The 21,011-nt window shown below is 40.6% G+C and overlaps 1 protein-coding gene across 14 annotated transcripts in view; it reads left to right on the top strand.

The window, feature by feature from the left end:
- Positions 1–21,011, top strand: part of rims2b (regulating synaptic membrane exocytosis 2b) — a 62,868-nt gene that overhangs the window by 31,164 nt on the left and 10,693 nt on the right. For 6 of the 14 annotated variants that reach the window (XM_036145382.1, XM_036145381.1, XM_036145380.1 and 3 more), the window contains 15 exons: positions 2,299–2,387; positions 2,481–2,516; positions 4,836–4,966; positions 5,524–5,695; positions 5,789–5,948; positions 6,633–6,656; positions 9,167–9,235; positions 9,682–9,814; positions 10,386–10,493; positions 12,121–12,171; positions 12,273–12,338; positions 13,672–13,731; positions 15,918–16,027; positions 20,900–20,922; positions 21,005–21,011. The exon at positions 21,005–21,011 is cut by the window's right edge and continues 91 nt beyond it. In XM_036145382.1, the coding sequence (XP_036001275.1) occupies positions 2,299–2,387; positions 2,481–2,516; positions 4,836–4,966; positions 5,524–5,695; positions 5,789–5,948; positions 6,633–6,656; positions 9,167–9,235; positions 9,682–9,814; positions 10,386–10,493; positions 12,121–12,171; positions 12,273–12,338; positions 13,672–13,731; positions 15,918–16,027; positions 20,900–20,922; positions 21,005–21,011 (1,239 nt within the window). Of the gene's footprint in view, positions 1–2,298; positions 2,388–2,480; positions 2,517–4,835; positions 4,967–5,523; positions 5,696–5,788; positions 5,949–6,632; positions 6,657–9,166; positions 9,236–9,681; positions 9,815–10,385; positions 10,494–12,120; positions 12,172–12,272; positions 12,339–13,671; positions 13,732–14,198; positions 14,367–15,917; positions 16,028–17,495; positions 17,526–18,075; positions 18,650–19,101; positions 19,118–20,899; positions 20,923–21,004 lie in introns of those variants that run through there. The other 8 variants (XM_036145386.1, XM_036145385.1, XR_004932277.1 and 5 more) reach the window with 7 other exon arrangements.

Here is a 21,011-nt window from a genome sequence, read left to right as displayed (position 1 = left end):
TCCTTGGTTCGTTCATTTGTTCCTTCCTTCCTTCGTTCCTTCCTTCCTTCGTTCATTTGTTCGTTCGTTCGTTCGTTCGTTCGTTCCTTCCTTCCTTCCTTCCTTTCTCTTGTGTTCATTGGTATTTCCTTGGTTCGTTCATTTGTTCCTTCCTTCCTTCGTTCCTTCCTTCCTTCGTTCATTTGTTCGTTCGTTCCTTCCTTCCTTCCTTCCTTCCTTCCTTCGTTCATTTGTTCGTTCGTTCCTTCCTTCCTTCGTTCCTTCCTTCCTTCGTTCCTTCCTTCCTTCTTTTCTCTTGTGTTCATTGGTATTTCCTTGGTTCGTTCATTTGTTCCTTCCTTCGTTCCTTCCTTCCTTCGTTCATTTGTTCGTTCGTTCCTTCCTTCCTTCCTTCCTTCCTTCCTTCCTTTCTCTTGTGTTCATTGGTATTTCCTTCCTTCCTTCCTTCGTTCCTTCCTTCCTTCCTTCCTTCCTTCGTTCCTTCCTTCCTTCCTTCGTTCCTTCCTTCCTTCGTTCCTTCCTTCCTTCGTTCGTTCGTTCGTTCGTTCCTTCCTTCCTTCCTTCCTTCCTTCCTTCCTTTCTCTTGTGTTCATTGGTATTTCCTTGGTTCGTTCGTTTGTTTCTTCCTTCCTTCGTTGTTTGTTTCTTCCTTCGTTCCTCCCTCCCTTCGTTCCTTCCTTCCTTCTTTTCTCTTGTGTTCATTGGTATTTCCTTGGTTCGTTCGTTCATTCGTTCCTTCCTTCCTTCGTTCCTTCCTTCCTTCCTTCCTTCCTTCGTTCCTTCCTTCCTTCCTTCCTTCCTTCCTTCCTTCCTTCCTTTCTCTTGTGTTCATTGGTCTTTCCTTGGTTCCTTCCTTCCTTCCTTCCTTCCTGTCTTTTGCCCTTCCTGCCTTGTGTTCTACCTCATTTCTTTCTGTTTTCCTACTTTCCATCTTTTTTCTTGTGTCCCTTGGTCTTTCCTTTGTTGGTTCTTTCCTTCCTTTTCTTTTTTCCTTCAAGTCTTGTGCCCTGCTTCATTTCTCTCTGTTTTCCTTATTTCCATCCCTCAATTTGTCCCTCGTTTTTTTTTCTTTCGTTGTGTTCTTCCTTACTTTGTGTCCTTCCTTGTATACTTCTATCTTTCCGTCTTTTTGTTCTTACTTAATTCCCATCTCATATACTGTTTTTTTCCCCTCCTTACTCAGACTGTCCTATCCCCTTCCTTCTTTTTTTTCTTCCTTAAGTCCTTACTTCCTTATTTCTTCTTAACTCCAAGTTTCCTGTTTTGGCAGGTGTTATATTGCAAAAAGGGAACTAAAAGTAAGTAAAGGTTTTCTGAAATTAGTGTATTTGTCCTTGATTTGAACGGATAAATAAGATTATCTGCCAATGGAATTAATATTTTTGGTACAATATAATGGTACATCACTTAAACTTGCCTGCACAAATCAAGGAGAAATACACTAATTTCAAGAAAAGCTGACTTACTTTTAGTTCCCTTTTAGCAGTGCATATTGCTGCAGGCTGTAGACGTATCAGGCATAAATTACAAGTGAGTTTTAGTATTTTGAAATAAATGTTCAGCTCTGAGAGCTTAAGAAACGGCTGTAAAAATTTGGCATTTTTACATGACAAATGTGTTGGAACCCTTAAAAGTGTAGAATTGTCCAGTTTACCCTACAAGAATTTCTGGAATGTCCAGATGATGATTTCTGGGCTTTATAAACTTCGGATGAGTAAATTCACAACTTTGTTTGTTAAACTGAGGCACACCTATGATCGTATTTGAAGGCAACACCTCACCTGCTCCCCCATGTGACACCATGGAGAGAGAAAAAATAAATCATGAGGAATGGGCCAAACTCCCAGAAAACTATAACGAGAAGCTTGTGTCTTACCAGAAGAAGGGTATGTAAATATCTGCATCTGAACAAAGTCTGAAAATCAGCTTTTTGGTGATCTTAACTGACCTACAACAGGAAATATTTTGTGTGCTTTTTTAGCATCAGACATTGAAGAAACACATTCAAAACAAACTTTTCAGTGACGTGTGGTAATGTTGCGCTGCATGGGCTGAATAATTATGTCTGAATAATTTACTTTAGTTGTTGTCTATTTCATATTAACTTTAATTATTTATTAGCTTTTTGTCACGTAATTTACCCTCTTTATTTTCTTTTACCTCAGGACTTTGAGTTAGTTTTTTGGTTTAACCTCTGCTATAAAATCAAACCAGATTGACATGTCTGTAGTAGACCGTCCCGGACTGTGTTGGACAAAACGGGCTCAAGTGGAACGGACCTTTGTGTTCTGCGTTCAGGTTCCAGTTCCTTCGAATCCCAGAAAGTCGGCCCGTCCATCTCCGTCACCTCTCCCATGAGCCCCAGCGTTCTGTCGGGACAGGTCTCGGTAAGTTCAGCCGTCGTCTCACGTCCCAGGCGTCACCGTCAGCGATCTGTCACTTAACCGAGTTTTCCGTTGGTGATGTGCATGTGTTCGCAGACGGTAAACAGGCGCCCTCTGGTCCCCAGGATTCAGGTAACCCGTGGGAGAGAGTTAGTCTTCACGATATTTGTCCTGTAGATTAGTTTGAGTCTGGTAAGCCGCAGATGAACGTAGGCCGTTGCTAACCCCCGACCCTGTAGATTCAGCAAGATTGTGTAAAATAAAAGGTTTGGCTGTAATTTCTGAAACACGGTTTCCAAATGCGTATCGCTGATCTAACGTCTTTTCTTCTCAGCAAAGGATTTTGTAGACCTGTGGCCTACTATGGCGACGTTTAATATGAGCGTTCTGTTTGATTTTCCCACTCAGGTGTAAAAAAAACGTCCATCTGCTTTATTCTGGGCTCAATTAGAAGCGGTTTAGCAATGGAGAAACCTCAGCTGGGTGCAAGGCAGAATTAGTGCAAATGATTATGGAAAAATAAAGAAAGAACATTTGATCGTGACGATGAGATTTAAAAACCGTCAGAAGCAGAGCTTGGCTCCACAGTTAAGCTATATTGCCCCTGAAACATCTCTTCAAAAGGTGTACTATGCAGCTAAAGTTATTAAACTAGTGTGTTTGACCTCTGCACAGCAATGACCGGATGTTCCTCACGCTAACATTTAGATAAGACTGGCAACGTTGCTATAGGCCACACAGCTAAAGAGGACATTGTGATGAGAGAGGAGTGAAGAACCGGCTTCCCAGTGATCAGTGGTAGGGCTGGACGATAATTCAATACCAATATATATCGATGATAGAAAAAAAAGGGTAAATAAAAAGTTCAATAGAATAACAGTTTTTCTTCCTTTCGCATTCTGGCTATGTAGATTCATTTTATAGTCATTACATCCTCCCAACCAATCACAGTGAGACCCAGGAACCAAGCTCCGCCCCCTTTACAGAGTTCAGAGAGCACGCGTTTGTTTATTCTTCTATAAAAACTTGCAGTTTTGGTAAAAAGTTGGTTGAATCGAGTTTGAATTCAGCGTTTGTGTGTTCCGTATCTAAAAATAGGTCGATAAGCAACAGCATAAAATGGCCAGGGCTGCACTTAAAATATATGTTGATAATTATCGATATTGATCAATAGGATTTCTATTTTATCAATATGCTTTTTTTTTCTATATCAACTAGCCCTGCTCTGAAAAGAATTTTAGTTTATATTTTATCCAAAACTGTAAACTCTTACTCCTTATTAATTTATTGTAATTGTCCATCATCTATTAAAAACCACTCCAACATTAAAACAAATTAAAATATAACCTTAGGCATTGTTTTTTTGTTGTTGTTTGGTTTTGCTTCATGAAGTTGACAAGTCAAAGTAAACTAAATAAACTAGGGAGATAAAAATTAGACATTGTAGTGAAACTAAAAACTTAAATAATCCAAATGGATGGATTAACAAAAGAGAAATTATCAATATGATTTTCTATTTTATCGATATGCTTTTTTTCCTATATCGTCCAGCCCTAATAAGTGGTAATATTGGGATTGCAAGGCTTGGTTGTCTTGTGTTTAATAGCTCCTCAGGATGGACGTACGGATGAATGGCTCACATCACCGTGCTGCAGGGTTTTCCTGCTGAAATACTAGGGCTGAACAATTAATCGCATTTTCAATATAATCGCAATTTAAAAAAACGCAATTTCCAAATCGCAGAGTCTGCAATTTTTGGCTATGTAACAATCAGGGAATCAGACGCGTCCTTTAGGTGTCGGTAAAATGTTTAAAGTAGGTTTGCTTCCACATGGAAGTGAAGACAGTTGCAGCAGTGAGATAATCTAATTTTATTACTTGTTTTAGAGTTTATATAATCATACATAGCATTAAGTACAGGTAAATCAGTTTAATACATAGACTTGCTTGTTGGTTGCACTTTATGTTCAACAAGGATTGATGTCCAATTAAATTAAAAGCTGTTCTCTTGAATAATATTCTGATTAATAGAAACATTAAAAGTTCTTGTTTTGAATAGTCCTTGTTTACAAACGTCTTTATTTAGAGGCCATTTTTGTTGCTTGTGGTTAACGCAGAGAAAAGTAAAAATTGCAATTTTGGTTGAAATATATTGTAGGCAGAACGCAATCATTTCTGCTCTGAGTTTAGATGCTGCGGGTCTTTTAGCAACTAATCTGCGCAGCGAGGAAACAAAATGATTTGTTGTTTGTATATATTTAAAAAGACATGATAAATTAAACTGGAAAAAAACAATCGCATTAAATCGCAATATTAAGAAAAAAAAAATCGCAATTAGATTATTTTCCAAAATCGTTCAGCCCTATGAAATACCTCCCTGGCTTTCATGTGGTTCCGCAGCTGACCGCCTCGTGGTCTTCATGTCGCTTTTCTGCTGTGTTTTGACTACAGATCAAGCTGTGGTACGACAAGGTTGGCCATCAGCTGATCGTCACGGTCCTTGGAGCCAAAGAGCTTCCTGTTCGGGATGACGGACGGCCGAGGAACCCCTACGTCAAGATCTACTTTCTGCCAGACAGAAGGTAGTGTTGAGAATTAAAAATATATCTTAGTTGGGGTTACTGAGGAAAGCAGAGTTGGGTCTGTCCCTTCCTGCTCCAGCGTAAGATAAACATGGAGTTTTATTGTCCTGAGGGGGTGGTCAGAAGGAGAGGAGATCAGTCATCCTCCCACTGAGCCATGCAGGAGGAGTTTAAAGTTGATAAAAGGAATGTCTTGGTAAAACTTACTTCAGACAGACAGACAGACTTCTCGACCGCGCGGTGAAAGATCTCGATTGGTAATGTAACTCTGTCTCCATATTTAATTTCTATAAATTAAATATGTATTTAAACCGTTCTACCTCTGATCAATGATTCCTTATTTTATTGTCAAATCTTAAACCGGGGTAAAAATGGGCCTTTAGTAGCGAAGCAGGATTAGGCCAATAATACATAAATCACAGTAGGAAAACAAAAACATGGATTTAAATTGTGGTTTATTGTCTGTTTGTTTGTCTTTTGAACATCTGCAGTCGGTTCTGTTTATTACCAGAAGAGCTCGCCGGCCTTTAATACGTCTCATATGCCCATTATCCCAGTGATAAGAGCAAACGCAGGACAAAGACGGTGAAGAAGTCTCTGGAGCCTCGCTGGAATCAGACCTTCATGTATTCCCCGGTGCACCGGCGTGAGTTCAGAGAGCGGATGTTGGAGCTAACCATCTGGGACCAGGCCAGAGTCCGAGAAGAGGAAAGCCAGTTCCTGGGAGAGGTGAGAACAGGCGGAGAAGAACGTAGAGGCTTCTCTAAAGAAGACGCTCCTCGTGTTGGTGTGTGTGTTCTCACTGCGCTGCGGCTTTGTCAGGTCCTGATAGAGCTGGAGTCGGCGCTGCTGGACGATCAGCCTCACTGGTACAAGCTGCAGCTTCACGACGTGTCGTCCGTGCCACTGCCCAACGCCTCCCCCTACCTGCAGAGGAGGGGGCTGCAGACGGAGCCCTCCCAGAGCAGCAGGAGGCTTCAGAGTGAGACGAACACCAGCAACACACCGATTCTCACTCAGTCCCATCCATTTCCTCAGTTTTACTGCTGCTAAATCAGGAGTGTCCAAACTTTTTGGCTCGTGGGCCGAAATGTTCAAATCAAAAGCACTCTAGGGCCAAAAAAATAAATAATAAAAATAACAAGCAAACTAGATTTTTGGTTTTGTGTTACCTGCTCTACAGAATTTGATCGTTTTAAATAAACAAATTAGACTATTTGTACTTTGCCAATTTACACTAAATGACATCCAATCAGATTTTAATGCACCAAAATCTGCATCTAAGCAAAAGTCATTAGTTAGATGTCTCTCTGTTTACTATGAAATTAAAGAGCATTTAATCATTAAAAGACAAATGTTTTGTGTTATACTTAACATTCAATTGTAACATATTAACTTTTCTGTAGTAATTTTGCCCTAATTATAAGTAAAATGTGCGGTTTGGCTAAATGTTTCTAGAAATGCAGTTGGAGGGCCGCATTAAATCAGCACAGTGGCCGCAAATGGCCCCCGCGACACACTTTGGACACGCTTGTGCTAAATTAAACATCTTTATCTATTTTTTTTTACAAATATACATGTTTTTTGTGTCTTATTCAATCAAGTTGTTTTCTTTAACATATTTTTTTTGTTTTGTTTTGCCGTTTGTTGTTCGATGCTTTACCAGATAAAGGTCCTTACTTTAACTCAGGTAATGACACCTGTGTGTGTACCTGTGTGTCTGTGTGGAGTCTTCTGATTTTTGTGTTGCACACATTTCCCGGGCCACAAATGCTGCTGCTCAGTACGGACAGCTTTGCTCATTTAATATGTGAACGTTTATGCGACCCCTGAGTGATTTTCGCTAGAATAAACCCCATCTGACAGAACGCTGGTGATCCCCAGCTCTATCTAGCCTTCAAGTGCTGAAGTCCTGCAACCTTTAGATGCATGCCTGCTCCTGCACACCTGCACCAAATGGCTGAGTTACCTCTTCAGCGTGACCTTCAAGGTCTGCAGAGGCCTGGTAGCGAGCCATTTATCTGCCCTCTGCCGTAGGAAATCCTACAGCGAGACTTTCGGGTCTTAAAATCCGGATATCTGTGCTTTGGCTGCAAATTATTTATGCCTCCTTAACCAACATGTTGCCACAAATTGTTGTTACACAGTACAAAAAGCAGGAACATTCACTTGCAGCACTTTTTTTTTGACACTTCAGCAGTCATAAACAATCAAAATGTACAATATATAATTTTTTGACATAAAAGTGTTAAGTTTGTAAGCTACTAAAAGTCTAAAACCTACCTACTATATACAGGTGATGGTCATATAGTGAGAATATCATGAAAGAGTTGATTTGTTTTTTCTTTCTTTTAGTAATTCCATTCAGAAAGTGAATCTTGTATATTATATTCATTCATTGCATACATGCTGATATATTCCAAGTGTTTATGTCTTTTAATTTTGATAATTATAACTGGCCCCCAAATGTATGTCTAAATTTAAAATGACCAATCAACACAAACACAGGGAATAATTACAAAGTGGAAGGAAATTAAATCATGGTTTTCATTCTCTTTCTTTCTTCAAATCTGAGAAAGTGCAAGCCATATTTGCGTTCAGCCCCCCCTGAGTTAATACTTTGCATAACCAAAGTCCGCTGCCATTGGAGTTGCACGTCTTCTGGGTGCATTTCTACCAGCTTTACTCATCTATTTTTTATTTTTCCACCATTAATCTTTATAAAATAGCTCGAGCTCAGTCTGACTGGATGGAGAGCATCTATGAACAACAGTATTAAAGTGCTGCCACAGATTCCTTTAAGTCTGGACTTTGACTGGACCATTACACACATGACTATGCTTTCATCTAAGCCCTTTTAATTGTATCTCTGGCTACATGTTTATGGTTCTTCTGCCAGAGGGCGGACCTACACCCTGATCTCAAGCCTTACAGGTTCTCTTCCAGCGTGTCCCCCTATTTTGCTTTATCCCTCTTTCAATCGCCTCTGAGCAGCTTTCCTGTTCGCTTTACAAAGGCAACCCCACAGCATGATGCTGCTTTCACCGTGTTACATTGTGTGTTCAGTGTGACGTACATTGTCAGTTTTCCACCATTTATTTATTTCATGTTAACCAGAAAAGTTCAGTCTGGGCCTCATCTGACCAGAGCACCCTCATGGCTGGTGGGAAAGGCCAGGACTTTATATCTTTGGCTTTCTACTCGCCACTCTTCCTATTACCAGACTTCCCATTGGAGCTGTGAAACTCCACAGCTCCTCCAGAGTTAACAAGAGCTTCTTGGCTGTTTCTCTGAAAATTGCTTTCCTCGCCCAGCTTGTCAGCTGAGACTGACTATCATAAATTGGTGCGTTTTTAATTCCTGCCATAGATTTTGCATTTTCGGATGACTGCTTGAACAAAGCTTGGTATTTTATAACAAAACCCCTGCTTTAAGCTTCTCCACATCTTTCTCCTGATGCGTCCGTGGTCTTCATGTTTCTACTTGTTCGCTCATGCTCTGTAGCATTGAACAGCTGGATTTATACTGGGATTGATTTATACAACCGTGGAGACTATTTAGTAATTAGGTGACGTCTGAAGGTGATACATTACGCTGGATTCTTTTTTTTTTATGGCTATGAGAGTAAAAAGGGTTGAATAAAAATGCTCATGCACTTGATTTCAGTGCTCAGGAACTTCAGTGGATTTTTGAAGATAACTCCAGCCTTGTAATTGTTCACAACCAGTAAGGTCTCTTAAGAGCTCTCTAGAAGATTTACAGGGGCTAATGTTTCCTTTAATCTCACATCACCTCTTGGTCCTGGAGACCCCCTTGTAGAAAAATCTGGAGATCTCTTAAAATCTGAGATATTTAAAAGTTTGATGTTTTACCACCAATAAATAAGGGGTCTCCCGGGTCTTTGTTGTGATTCTTGGAAGCACTTCTGAACTACTGCGTCTTTCAAGCTGAAGAGAAGTGTGGATGTGTCCAGGGTGGTAATTGGTCCTTGAAGGGTTCAGTAATCTGTTTTCTGGGGGGAAAACAAATAAACTTACCCCTTAAAGTGTATTTTGGAGGGGGAGAGGGCATATTTTGCTACTAAATTTGGCATTTTCAGATCTGTTGTGCTTCTGGTTGAAGAGTAAGTAGAAACCTGCTTATGGTCCTTAACACCCTCCTCCTCTGTCTCTGTTTCCTCCTGCCTCTCTGTGTATGTAGGATCTCAGAGGATCAGTGACAGCGAGTTTTCAGATTACGACTGTGAAGACGGCATTGGCGTGATCTCAGGTAAACTCAGCATCCCATAGTACCCTGATTCTGGAGACCAAAGGAAGTTCTACTGAGTTTAAACTCTTGTACCAACTGCTAAAAATGACATTTTAAAGTGAAAATACCCACATTTATGTATTTAAACATTTGTATTTCTACACTTACCCAGTCTCTGAATCATCAAGGGTAGTAATTGACATAATTTCCAGAAACTTCTGTTTTGAATATAGAAAATCTCTTACCTTTGCCTTGGAAATTAATTCAGAAAGACTAACAATTAGATGAGCTATATGAAAGGATTGTTGAAGGTTGTTATATATCATGAAAAGGTGTGAATCCAGCAGAATACACTACAGTATCATCTGCAAAAGAACAGAGATTAGAAGTGTCACTAAATCCTTTACCGTGAATCTTAGTGGTTTTTTAGCCGAGTTGTAGGTTTAACTTTATTTTTCTCTGTGCAGATTACAGACAAAATGGACGAGATTTCCACAGCTCCACCCTCTCAGTGCCAGAACAGGTGATATCGTCCAATCACTGCTCCCGATCTGAGCTGGTCCGCAGGTCAAGATCGCCGAGCCAACCTCCTCCACAAAGGTAAGCAGCGATTACGGTTCAGGCTAGTTAGCCTGAGGCTATGTGAGACTAGAGACTCATGGTTTTATGTCAGATAAAGGCTGCAGTTTCAGGTGGTGAGGTTACATAAAGTGCAATGAGAGCAGGTGAGATTTATGTTAATGAGTTAAAATGAGATTAAAGCGTTTACCCTTAACCCTCGTCTACCTTTACACTGCAAAAACGGAACTTAATATAGGTAAAATGTTCTTAAGCTGAGGGTATTTATCCTTGATTTGAGCAGGTAAATAAAATAATCTGCCAATAGAATAAGATTTTTGCCCTTAAAATAGGAACAATTTATCTCCATCATCTTATTTCAAGTACATTATGTCCAATTATCTTATTTTAGGGGTAAAAATACTCATTCCATTGGCAGATAATCTTATTTACCTGCTCAAATCATGGACAAATACACTAACTTTAAGAACATTTTACTTATTTTTAGATCCGTTTTTGCAGTGTAGGGGCTCTTTAAAGGTTGTCACTTATTTTTACCGAAACCTTTCCTCTTCTTCTGTGGCCCTTTACCTCTCTGATTCGTGGCTGTCAGTGGTAACCCTCTGTATCCGTTGTACCGGGAGGACGCGGTGCGGCTGCTGCGAGGCTCCAAACTGAGTCGAGCGTACTCTGACGCCACTCAGTACAGCAGCCTCGACAGGTAACCGTGGTGAATGATGCTAGCACACCTGGCCTGGGTTCATCCGGACAGCAGCAAGCGAAGCATTGAAGTCCGCTTCCTGCTAGCCTAAACGTTTAGAAATGGAATATCTTCGTTAAAGGTATACTATGCAACCGGGGTTGATTTTCCAGCGAGGCTCCCCCCAGATGGCAAAAGTAAAAGTGCACTGTCGTAAAGATGCTCAGCTGTTCTGGTTTCTCCATAAAGCCAGGCGCGGTTGTTTTGAGCTTAGCAGACAGGCGAACGCAACGAAAAGTAAAAAAAAAAAATGCCAGTACAAACAATGACTAACACAGTGAAAGTATGAACATCAGGGTTTCCCGCAGCGCTATCTTTAAAGGTTGTCACAAACTCACGCTACCGCCTTGCCAACATTCAAAAACAAAATAAAAATAATAATAAATAAAAAAAAACTCGATATGGTTGCATGTTTATTTGACGTTAACACGCGGTTCTTTGTTGTTGCTTTCGCGCGTGCATATAGTGAATGGCAGGGCAAAAACACATGGAGTTCTCGCCGTAAAGCAAGACCGACTCTCGCGGTCTTGCCGGTATTTCCCCCACAGACCACCAGGGCGGCCGAGAAAACCTTTGTTCGACCTGAAATGACTAATTTAATTATCCAAAACGGTATGGAACACATTAATTAACTGAAAAATGTTGCATAGTATGCCTTTAATAAATCAGTACAGAAGCCATCAGTGAGCTGAATCCCATCAGCAGGCGAGTCTGGGGGGTCAGATTAACCTCACCAGCCCTGCTGATGCTGGAGCAGTAAAAAATGAAAACATGAGAAACAGGTCTGAACCAGGGCTCAGGTCTGAGCTGTATGGAAAGTGCTTTAGTTCTGATGTTGGAGCTCATCCACAGTTTAGGTCGGGACTTACTCCGTCACCCTGGCAGTGCCTGAAGTGGCTTCTTGTTTTAGTTCTAGTTTCAGTCTTCACATCTCTGGCATAGCATCGGTCCCTCTTGGTGTTGTAGCACTGCTTGCTCTTCTATCTCACTAACCTTCTGTCTGCTGAGACTCTAGGGGTCTGCAACCTGTGGCTCTTTGGAGCTTCCACAAAGGCTCTTAACAACTTTGGCTAAAAATGATGACTAACCATATAATGTTATTTTAATATAGATATAATAACACAAGTTTTACTTTTTTCTAATGGAACGATTGTGTTGAATTTCCACACCAGAATGAACCGTTTTTATTGTCGTTTGGGTGGAAACAGCGCATGTTTTATTTTATTTTCCACGGATAAACATCCATAACCCGAGTGGAAAGTGTATCCAACCTCTTTTTGCAAAGATTTTATGATTTTCTTTATTTCGCAATCTAAAAATAGAAATTTCCTGTGGAAGATATTTGTAAAAAAATAAACTAAAAAGATACATTGTCATTTTTCCAAAGGTCATGGAACATTAGCGGCTCTAAAAGAGTTTTGTTTAGCTGGACTCAGGGCAATAATGGCTCTTTGGATTGTAAAGGTTGCAGACCCTTGGCTTAGAGAAACAGATTGTAGAGCTGTTTTGTACATCCGTGGTATAAGTTTGTGCTTTTGACTACAGCTCAGCTGTAAATCTCGACTTAGTACCCCTTCTCTCTATCCAGGCGACACCTCAGGAGAATGTCTGTTGCCAACTCTCTCGATTCCTATGACAGGTACCGCTGTAGCAGCAAGTTGTAGCTGTAGCGCCAATAGTAACATTAATTGCACATAAAGCAAAAATGTGTAACCCTGTATGTGCTTTTCCACATGGAAGACACTTTAACGGTCCTCAGCACACCTGGACAAACCATGTAATGAATGGGGGTTGTGAGGATTACAGGTAAGCTTTGGTGGTTGTGGGTAAGGAGCAGGTGCATCTCAGTGAATTAATTTAATCAGTATTCCTGTCATTTAATTCAAAAGATGAAAGTCATGTGTTATATAGATTCAGAACAAACACGGTGATTATATTTCACGTGTTTGAGCCACAAAATGTCACAGCTTATGAAGCAGGCTGTTCACAGAGGGCTGCGTCCAAATATGTAAAAGAAAAGTTTAGCGAAAGGGAAACATTTGTTAGTAAAAGGTGCATAAATAACAGGGATAATCAGGGCCTTGAGGGGATTTTGAAGCAGTTTGGTGAAGATGCTGAAGGTGTTAGACAGTAGCTGGAGTCGGTTGTTGATGAGCTTCCACAAACCAATGTCTTGTTGGTTTGTTGTCAGTACAGAGACAATGCAAAGTGCTTTACATGGTTAAAATATAGGAAAATAAAACAGAATAAAAGCAAGTAGGGATAGAATGTAGAAACAAAAAAGAACATTAAAAATGGTTTAACTAGAACAGTCAAAGGCAATTTTAAACAAATGTGTTTTTGACTCAGAAACATTTTCCGTGGAATAAGGAGATTAAGAAGTGGACTGCTGCTCCACTTCTTAGGTAAATTCTACATTAAAGGTCCCAGAGTCTGGAGGAAGAGTGGATAGGCACAGAGTCCATGTTGCTTGACGTCCAGTGGGAAGTTTCCACAGTCAGTGATGGTTTTGGGCCGCCGGGCTTTCTAAGTCTAGAGTCAATGCAGCCGTCTACAGGGACATTCACGCTTCCTTCTGTTCACACGCTTAATGAAGACGCCGATTTAATCTTCCATCAGATCTCGGCAACTGCCCGCCCTGCCAAAGTACCTGTACCTGCTTTAATTGCCCTAGTATAACTGTCCTTGATTGGCTAGCCAGCTTATTTGATTTAACGTGTCAAGAGGGAAAAGAGAAATAACAGACCCGACAAGCGTAAGGGTAAGAAACCTGGGCCTTCTCAACGTCTCAGCGGTGCCACACGCTGGTCACTTCCTTGTATTGCCGCGACGATGATGCTCAACCGAGTACTGAGTTTATTTACAGGACACTGCATTGATGTACTCTTCAATAAGCAGATATTTCTACATTAAAACGCTTTTTTTAATGTAGTGTTACGTATTTTTTTTGACAACCAGAAGTTTGAGTTTTCATCAGCTGTGAGACAAACTAACACAAATAAACACCTGAAATGCATCACTTTGTGAGTAATGAATCTAGATAATGCATATTAATGAAATACTGAAATTTACTGAGATGCACCTGCAGTGTGGAAAGCAGTCAAAGGTTGAGATCTTCTGACGTTTTTCTGTTCTTCAGTCAGGACTTCATCCCAGACTTTCCCTATGAGCCAGATGCTTATGATGAGGAGCTGCTGAGGTAATCAGACAGCCCGGCTGGTAGATGGCTGGACATATAGTTGTAGATGTAGAGAATAGATTGAGAACGCCGTCTGAATTGGTGTCCTGTTGAACCTCTTATATCTTCTTGGAAATATTTGGGGACTTGGTGATCTCTGGATACTTTTCCTTTCTATCTGGAAAACTCGGCTTGTGTGTTTCCTTCAATTTCAAGGCTAAACCTTCCTTTTTTCTGCCTTCCCTGTTTTTTTTAATTTTTTTTATTTTATTTTTTTAAATTTGGTTGTTTCTCATTCAGACATTCTACGAAACGCTGTGCCAAATGTGTTTATTTGTTTAGTGCTTAAACTCCTACACACGGTGGCCCGTTACCTTTTGAGATCCACAGGTGACCGGAACAATGTCGGCCTCGTGCTACCAACCCGTTCTCCAGGTGCAGCGGTTGTCACGGTGACAGTAGGTGACAGTTGTCATGGTGATGCGCAGGTACAGCCGGGGCACGGACCGGAAGGATTACTACAGTCGCTCTCGCTCAGCCGACCAGCGAGCGATGGCCGACCGACCCGTCTACGCGCGATCGCACTCGACTGACCGAGCTGACTCCTCCCACCTTAGGTCTGGTCGCTCCGCCCCCCCTTCACCTGCACTGATCAGGTGACCTGCCGCTGACCAATCAAGAGGCAGCTCAATCCCCGTGGCGCATGCAAAGTGTCGTTTTGGAGCATGGAGTCTGACTCACGACCGATGACGTCTTGTTTATCACAACCCGTGTTTCATTTGCTTCATACCGACATCCCACCACTAACCAGCTGCTGTTTCTTTTCACATTAACCTTCTCTGTTTTTGTTGCATGTTTGTCAGCCGACTTTGTTGCAGCATGTTGTTAATTTCTCGCTTCTTATTCGATTTATGTTGCATGAAGGAGAATTGTTTTATTTATAGCTCTAGTGCTTGGCTCTTTAGCTTTGCCTTAACTAAACTAAGCTTTAACTGCGCTGTGTAAAGTGGGATTTGTCCTCGTGTTTAAAACCCAAATTTAGAAGTGTATTTAACCAGATCTTTGGATAAATATCCAGCTGAGCAGATCCAAAGGCAATTGCTTTTTTATTTTTTCTATGATTATCAGATCTTTTGGTTAAAATTTCCTGGGCATGACACAGTTGAGATGTTGCCATGCACTGGGTTCCAGGGTTGGAAAAAAAACAGGCCCAAAGCATTATAGCTCCTCCCCTATGTCTAACAGTGAGGGTTGAGAGCTTTTGTACATGACGCATCCTCTATTTAAATTTTTTGGTGAAGATTGTCAGTCATCCAGGTCATGATCAATCCAAAAAAGGTTAAAAAAATAAAACAACTGGACTTCTATTCTGAAGCTGAAGAAGTTTAGCTTCCCATCCAGGAAGCTTTCATAATTGAAAATGTCTGGAGAAAATGTCTGTTTACCCCAATTATTGCTCTGACTGGGGAAGTTTAGGTCATTGGCTAATTTATGGCTCCCCTGCCTCGCCTAAAAAGCATTTATCTTTCTCATTTTGAAGAAACCCTATAAGGATAATGACTATTTAATTTTATATTTATGGATAAAATACAATTAGACATACAGTACCTTGAAAAAATAGTGTCTTACACTAACAAAAACATCCAGTAGTCATAGCTAAAACTACATTATACTGTATAATAAAATAAGTATACACCCTCATTACTTATATAAAAAAATGCTTCACTGCCATTTATTTTATAAGAATTTTCACTCCTATAATATGTAATTTATAAAAACAAAGGAAACAATAATTTTTATGTTAAATAATCCGTTGACCAACACTCAAACACTGGAAAACTGTCCACAAATTAAAACTAGATAAAAAAGAATGATAGTTCTACTGCGTTAAAAAATACATTTATTTGAGGGATTTATTCTTTTTGAGAGGCTGTAATAATTATTGGTGTTATTTCATTTGGTAACGGAGGATATGGCCCCTAATGAGTCTACTCGCATGAATAATGAAGATATGGATCGCTTGTTTTCAGTGCCGGCCAAAATCTACATGACATAAATAAAAGCTTTTGACTTATATTTTGAAGATCTCTTACTTGCTGACTCTTCATATTTGACCTTACCTTTATGTTTTTCTGTTTGCGGTTTGATTTATTTTATTTTAGTATTTTATTGTTTTGTTTTTAATTAATACATTTTATATACAACAGGGCGAACGCTCGAGCTGGATCCAACATGACGAGCCCGACCGGAACCGCCGTCTGCCCCCGCCGAGGACGCCAGCTTCCTGTTGTCCCACCAAAAGGACCTCTGGATCGAAGTATGTTTGCTGGAAAAACAACTGAAGCTGTGCCCGACCAATCAGCTACATATTTATTTAGTTTATTTCACTTTAATTTATTTATACAACCCCAGTTCATTTATCTCAAGGTACTTTAGATCCAGAAATATATAATCAGACCTATCAATACAATCTAATATAAACAGTCAGATTTAAATTACATTAAATACTCTATTATTCATTTATAACATCTCCTTAAACACTTGTTAACCTGTACATTTAAAAAAAATCCCCTAAAATGTAAGTTTTGTTTTTATTTTATTTTGAAATTAAACATATCAGCTGACAAATCCACACTGGGGATTTCAGTTTTAGAGCAAAATAACAGCCATTATAAGGACCTTTATGGTTTAGTGCTAAGATATGGCTGTAAAATTGTGCATTATTTGAGTACATTTTTTTGTTTTTTTAGTTTAGTCATTTTATTTCGAACATATGTGGAAAATGAAAGAGTGAAAGAAACAGAAACATAGAAAAAACATGTTCAACCAACAGAGATTTCCTACTTTTCACAGCAGACTGAGTCTATCAGATCTGCCACACAGTGTTGTCTTTAACTTATGACAAAATAGGTTCATTATGACGAAGTTTTATTATATTATTTTCCACACATACACACATTTGAATGCAATCACAGCAAAACAAAACATTCTTCATAAACACGCCATACAACAGATACAAACACGTGACCTTTAAACTAAATACAGTTTTAGTGAAATATCTTTAAATCTTTCTTTTTTTTTTTACTTGGTGACGTTTGGACATTCCTGTATTTCTGCACATAGTTTCTCTTCACAGATAGAAGCACAAATAGTTTTCAGAACTGTTTCAACCCTGAGAATCTGAAGCTTATATTTTCTTCTAAAAACATTTTCTCCATATTTACAGGCAGCAGGCTGTGTCTCACTGTGGACATATATTGTGCATTTTTGCATTGTCAATAAAGTTTTTTTTTTTTTTTTTAATAATAATATCCTGGTTGTAAATCAGCAAATTGGGCTTCTGCACATTCTTATCCAGGACTAAAGCTGCCAAATTATTTTTTTTATTTCAACATGATTTTGACTATTATTATTGTGTTGCGCATAGAAAAGTCCTCGGTGGTTATATTTTTGCTTTATTTTTTATCTTTTTGTTCAAATATTGTCATCAATCTGTGCTTTTCTGCTTCGTGAAACTAAATTATTTAAAAATGTTATATTTAAACAAAACAAAAATATTGATGCCAAAGATTTAGGCTTTTAGGAAATGTATCTAGAAAATAGCATTTCATATATATTCAAATTTTATGAGCTTTGATGAAGAGTGTGTGGATAAAATGAGGATGCTGGCATGCAGGGTTTTTTTTTCTGCATGGGTTTTATTTTATGGCTCCTTTTGAGGGTTTGGCTGATTCTCCTGAGTAGCACCAACAGATGGAGTCTTAACACTGAGCTGTTTCTTTCAGATGGCGAACCTTTTGACTGTGTGCAGACAGGTACTGACTTCAGCACCTGAATATTGTCCATCTGGATAGAAATAGAGCCACTCTATGCATGTGTTGTACCTTTAGTTAAAGCCCTGTGTCATAGCTGTAGTTGGTGATAGATGGAGCATTAAAGTGGTGATTAGAGGGAGCGGATTAAGGCGCGTGTGTGTGTGTGTGAAAACACTCATGGACCGTACTGTTGGTTGATCTGGGCGTTGTGTAAAGTCCTAGTCCGCTTTGTAATGCAGGTGCATTGTGGGTTGCATCTGTGTGAGCAGCCGGTGGATCTTTTGGCCGGTAATAGCTGTGGCAGGTCGTCTTGTCTGATAACTTCTTAATGACTGAAGGTGATTCTTAAAGTTGTGTGAAGAGTGACACTAGTGGAAAGGATCTGGAGCGTTTTTTTTTTTCCCCCTCCTGCCACCTGCTTAACTTGTTAAATGTGATGAGTTGGTCTCTGGAGCTGCTCATGCTGTCATTCATCCATCCCATTGTTTCCATTAATGTCTCTGATCACCTTTTTTGTTTCCTTTCTCTAAACTTCACTGCCGTTCACCAGTTCTGGCCACGCCAACCACAGGAGCGCCGTCAGCAGCCCCACCCACTTCCACTCATGAAGTCCCTCCCCCCATGCAGAAACAGGCTCCTTCCCTAGTCAATCACCAGCCGCCTCCTGTGATACGAATTCAGGGACCAGCAGCTCATCCACCTCCATCCACCCTTATGCATCCAGCTCCTTCACCTGCACCCCCACCTGTACGGGCACCTGTGCCTACACCTGCACCCATACCCCCACCTGTACGTGCACCTGTGTCGGGACACGCACCCCCGCCCGTACGCGCATTTGTGCCTGCACCCACACATGTTCCTCCACCTGCACCTGCACCTGCACCCGGACCACAACCTGCACATCCCCCTCCACCCATAGCCACAGCCAACGCCAACACCTGCACATGTTTCCGTCCCAACACCTGCACCTCCCCCGGCCTTGCCGCCTGCTCCTGCTGCTGTTCAGCCCCCTCCTCCTGTCATCCAACCACAGCTACCTCCTGAATCCACTTTGCCCCCTACGCCTGCTCCAACACCCACCCCTGCCCCATCACCAGCCCCCTCGCCAGCCCCACCCCCTCCAGGTGTGTACTTCTGTCCAGCTGGCCAGTAGAACCAGTGGCTGAATATTCAGGAGTTTACACTGCAAAAACGGAACTTAAAATAGGTAAAATGTTCTTAAGCTGAGAGTATTTATCCTTGATTTGAGCAGGTAAATAAGATAATCTGCTTTTTGCCCTTAAAATAGGATCAATTCATCTCCATCATCTTATTTCAAGTACATTATGTCCAATTATCTTATTTTAGGGGTAAAAATACTCATTCCATTGGCAGATAATCTTATTTACCTGCTCAAATCAAGGACAAATACACTAACTTTAATAACATTTTACTTATTTTTAGATCCGTTTCTGCAGTGTAATCCTAGCAAGTTCTACATTCCTTACATTCAATTCCATTCTTTTCTTTAATGGTTTATTTATTTATGCATGTGCTCATGTTTGTCGCGTCATCGCATCACATCGGCACATGTCAGATCCAGAGAGACGCTCGGCTACACCTGGCGGGACCAGAAAAGGCAAGTTTTGAGTGTCGAGGTGACCTGATGATGATGATGAGTTCATGTGATCACGCTCGTCTGGTAAACTCGGTTGTTTTAGGCTTTGGGTTAACAAAGAACGACCACGAAGAAGAAGAAGAAGAATCAGTTGAATTATTTAACCGTATCGCTGTGCTTTGACCAATCACCTGTCTCTTTCTGCATGATGCAGAGGTCACATGGGAGGACCAGCAGAAGAAAACACCCAATGGTATGGTAACACCCACCAGCCTTCTGCAGGTGTAGACGGAGAGCGTTTAGATCATGCGTCTTGAAAATAGTCGCTGGAGTCTGCTGTAAGGTGGTAGACAGATAACCTGACTCTAGCCAGATTGATATCGCTCCGCCTAGCTTCACTCACATCCATCTGGTACATCTTCCATAGAGAGTGATTTCTCCAACCAATTTTATTGTCTGGCCAATCAGGACGCAGGGCTGGAGTTTCATAGATGTGTCGTAGTGGAGAAGCGACCGTGACGTGAGACTGATTCAGGCAATGGCGGCTCGCATCGAGGAAGCAAGCGTTAACATTGATGCTGGTTTTTCTTCCGTGTTGTCCAATCTACCTAATATTGTTTCATCAAAAGAACATCAGAGAACGGCTCTGAAGGCTTTTGTTGGTGGAAATTATGTTTTCGCCCTTCTCCCGACTGGATTTGGCAAGTTTTGTTTTTTCCTGCGTCGCTCTCACAGCGTCACGGGTTAACTTCGGTGTGAGTGGTTGAAATAGCACATCGATAAAGATGACAGACAAGTGGCTTATCCAATCATATGCAAGGATTTTTGATAAGGCCCAGCCTTCTGAAACGGCATTCCTATGGATCTGTTCCAGATGGATGTGAGTGGAGTTAGGCGAAGCGAAATTCATTTGGCTAGGGTCAGGTTAGTGGGTAGAGGACGCTGATTTGCTTTAGTTTGTACCCCATTAATTATCTTCCAGGCTTCCGTGAAGACCCCCATGGGCCATAATTTTCGTGTACTGTAGTTGCTGTTATTGTCATTAGAAATAGTGAATATCTGCCTAATGTAGGACTTTTATTTGTTGTTTCCTTAGGCTGGCAAAAAGACTAAATAACCCTTCTTTTTATATCTCAGTGTCTTATAATTTGTCTTGTAATATTTAAACGTTTGTATGATGGTCAAAGAGGACCAAGAATTGAGCTCTGAGGTGTACCATGAACACATTTATAGTGTTTTCATGTTATTTCAAGTGTCTGTGGAGACTGATAATGCGGGGATTTCTATTTATCAGTAACTGTGCCTGTTAGATTCCCTGCTTGTTTTATTCTCATCAACGTGTTTGGTTGATCTCCTTTTGCTATTTTTTTTTGACTGTTGTCGCTTGAAGGAGACGTGCTGCCAGCAAGCAGAGAAGGTAGAGACGGTTTTTCTTTCTGCTTTGTGGTTTATTGTCTGAACCAGTTTTTCAATTTTCCCCGCTGTAGAGAGTTTCTACTTCTAGGGGATCTCTGGTTAAAAAGATGGAGTGAAAACCTGAAATTACACGGCTTGCTGCATACAGCGCTATCAGACGTAGCTTTTCTCTTATGGTTTTGAGTTGTTCGATCTGTTATAATTGTTTAGTCCTGCTCTCTGTGGCAGAAACGCAAAGAGTAGATTTTGTATTCAAAGACAGAGACTTAAACTATAATGCTACACATTAGCATGACTCCATGCTGCCAGTTGACATTCTTCATTATTATATGATTATAATGCTCTTTCTATGTCTCTGCAGGTGTGATGAAGGACCCCACAAAGGTAAACTGCTCTACAGTAATCCACGTCATCTGCTTGTAAAGGCGCGCCCCTACTCACTGGGTCGCCTGTCTTCTCTCAACAGATGAGGG

This window comes from Fundulus heteroclitus, chromosome 13, assembly GCF_011125445.2.
Source record: "Fundulus heteroclitus isolate FHET01 chromosome 13, MU-UCD_Fhet_4.1, whole genome shotgun sequence".
NCBI lineage: Eukaryota > Metazoa > Chordata > Actinopteri > Cyprinodontiformes > Fundulidae > Fundulus > Fundulus heteroclitus.
Note: the sequence above shows the minus strand (reverse complement) of the source record. Positions and strands in the feature narration are given on the sequence as shown.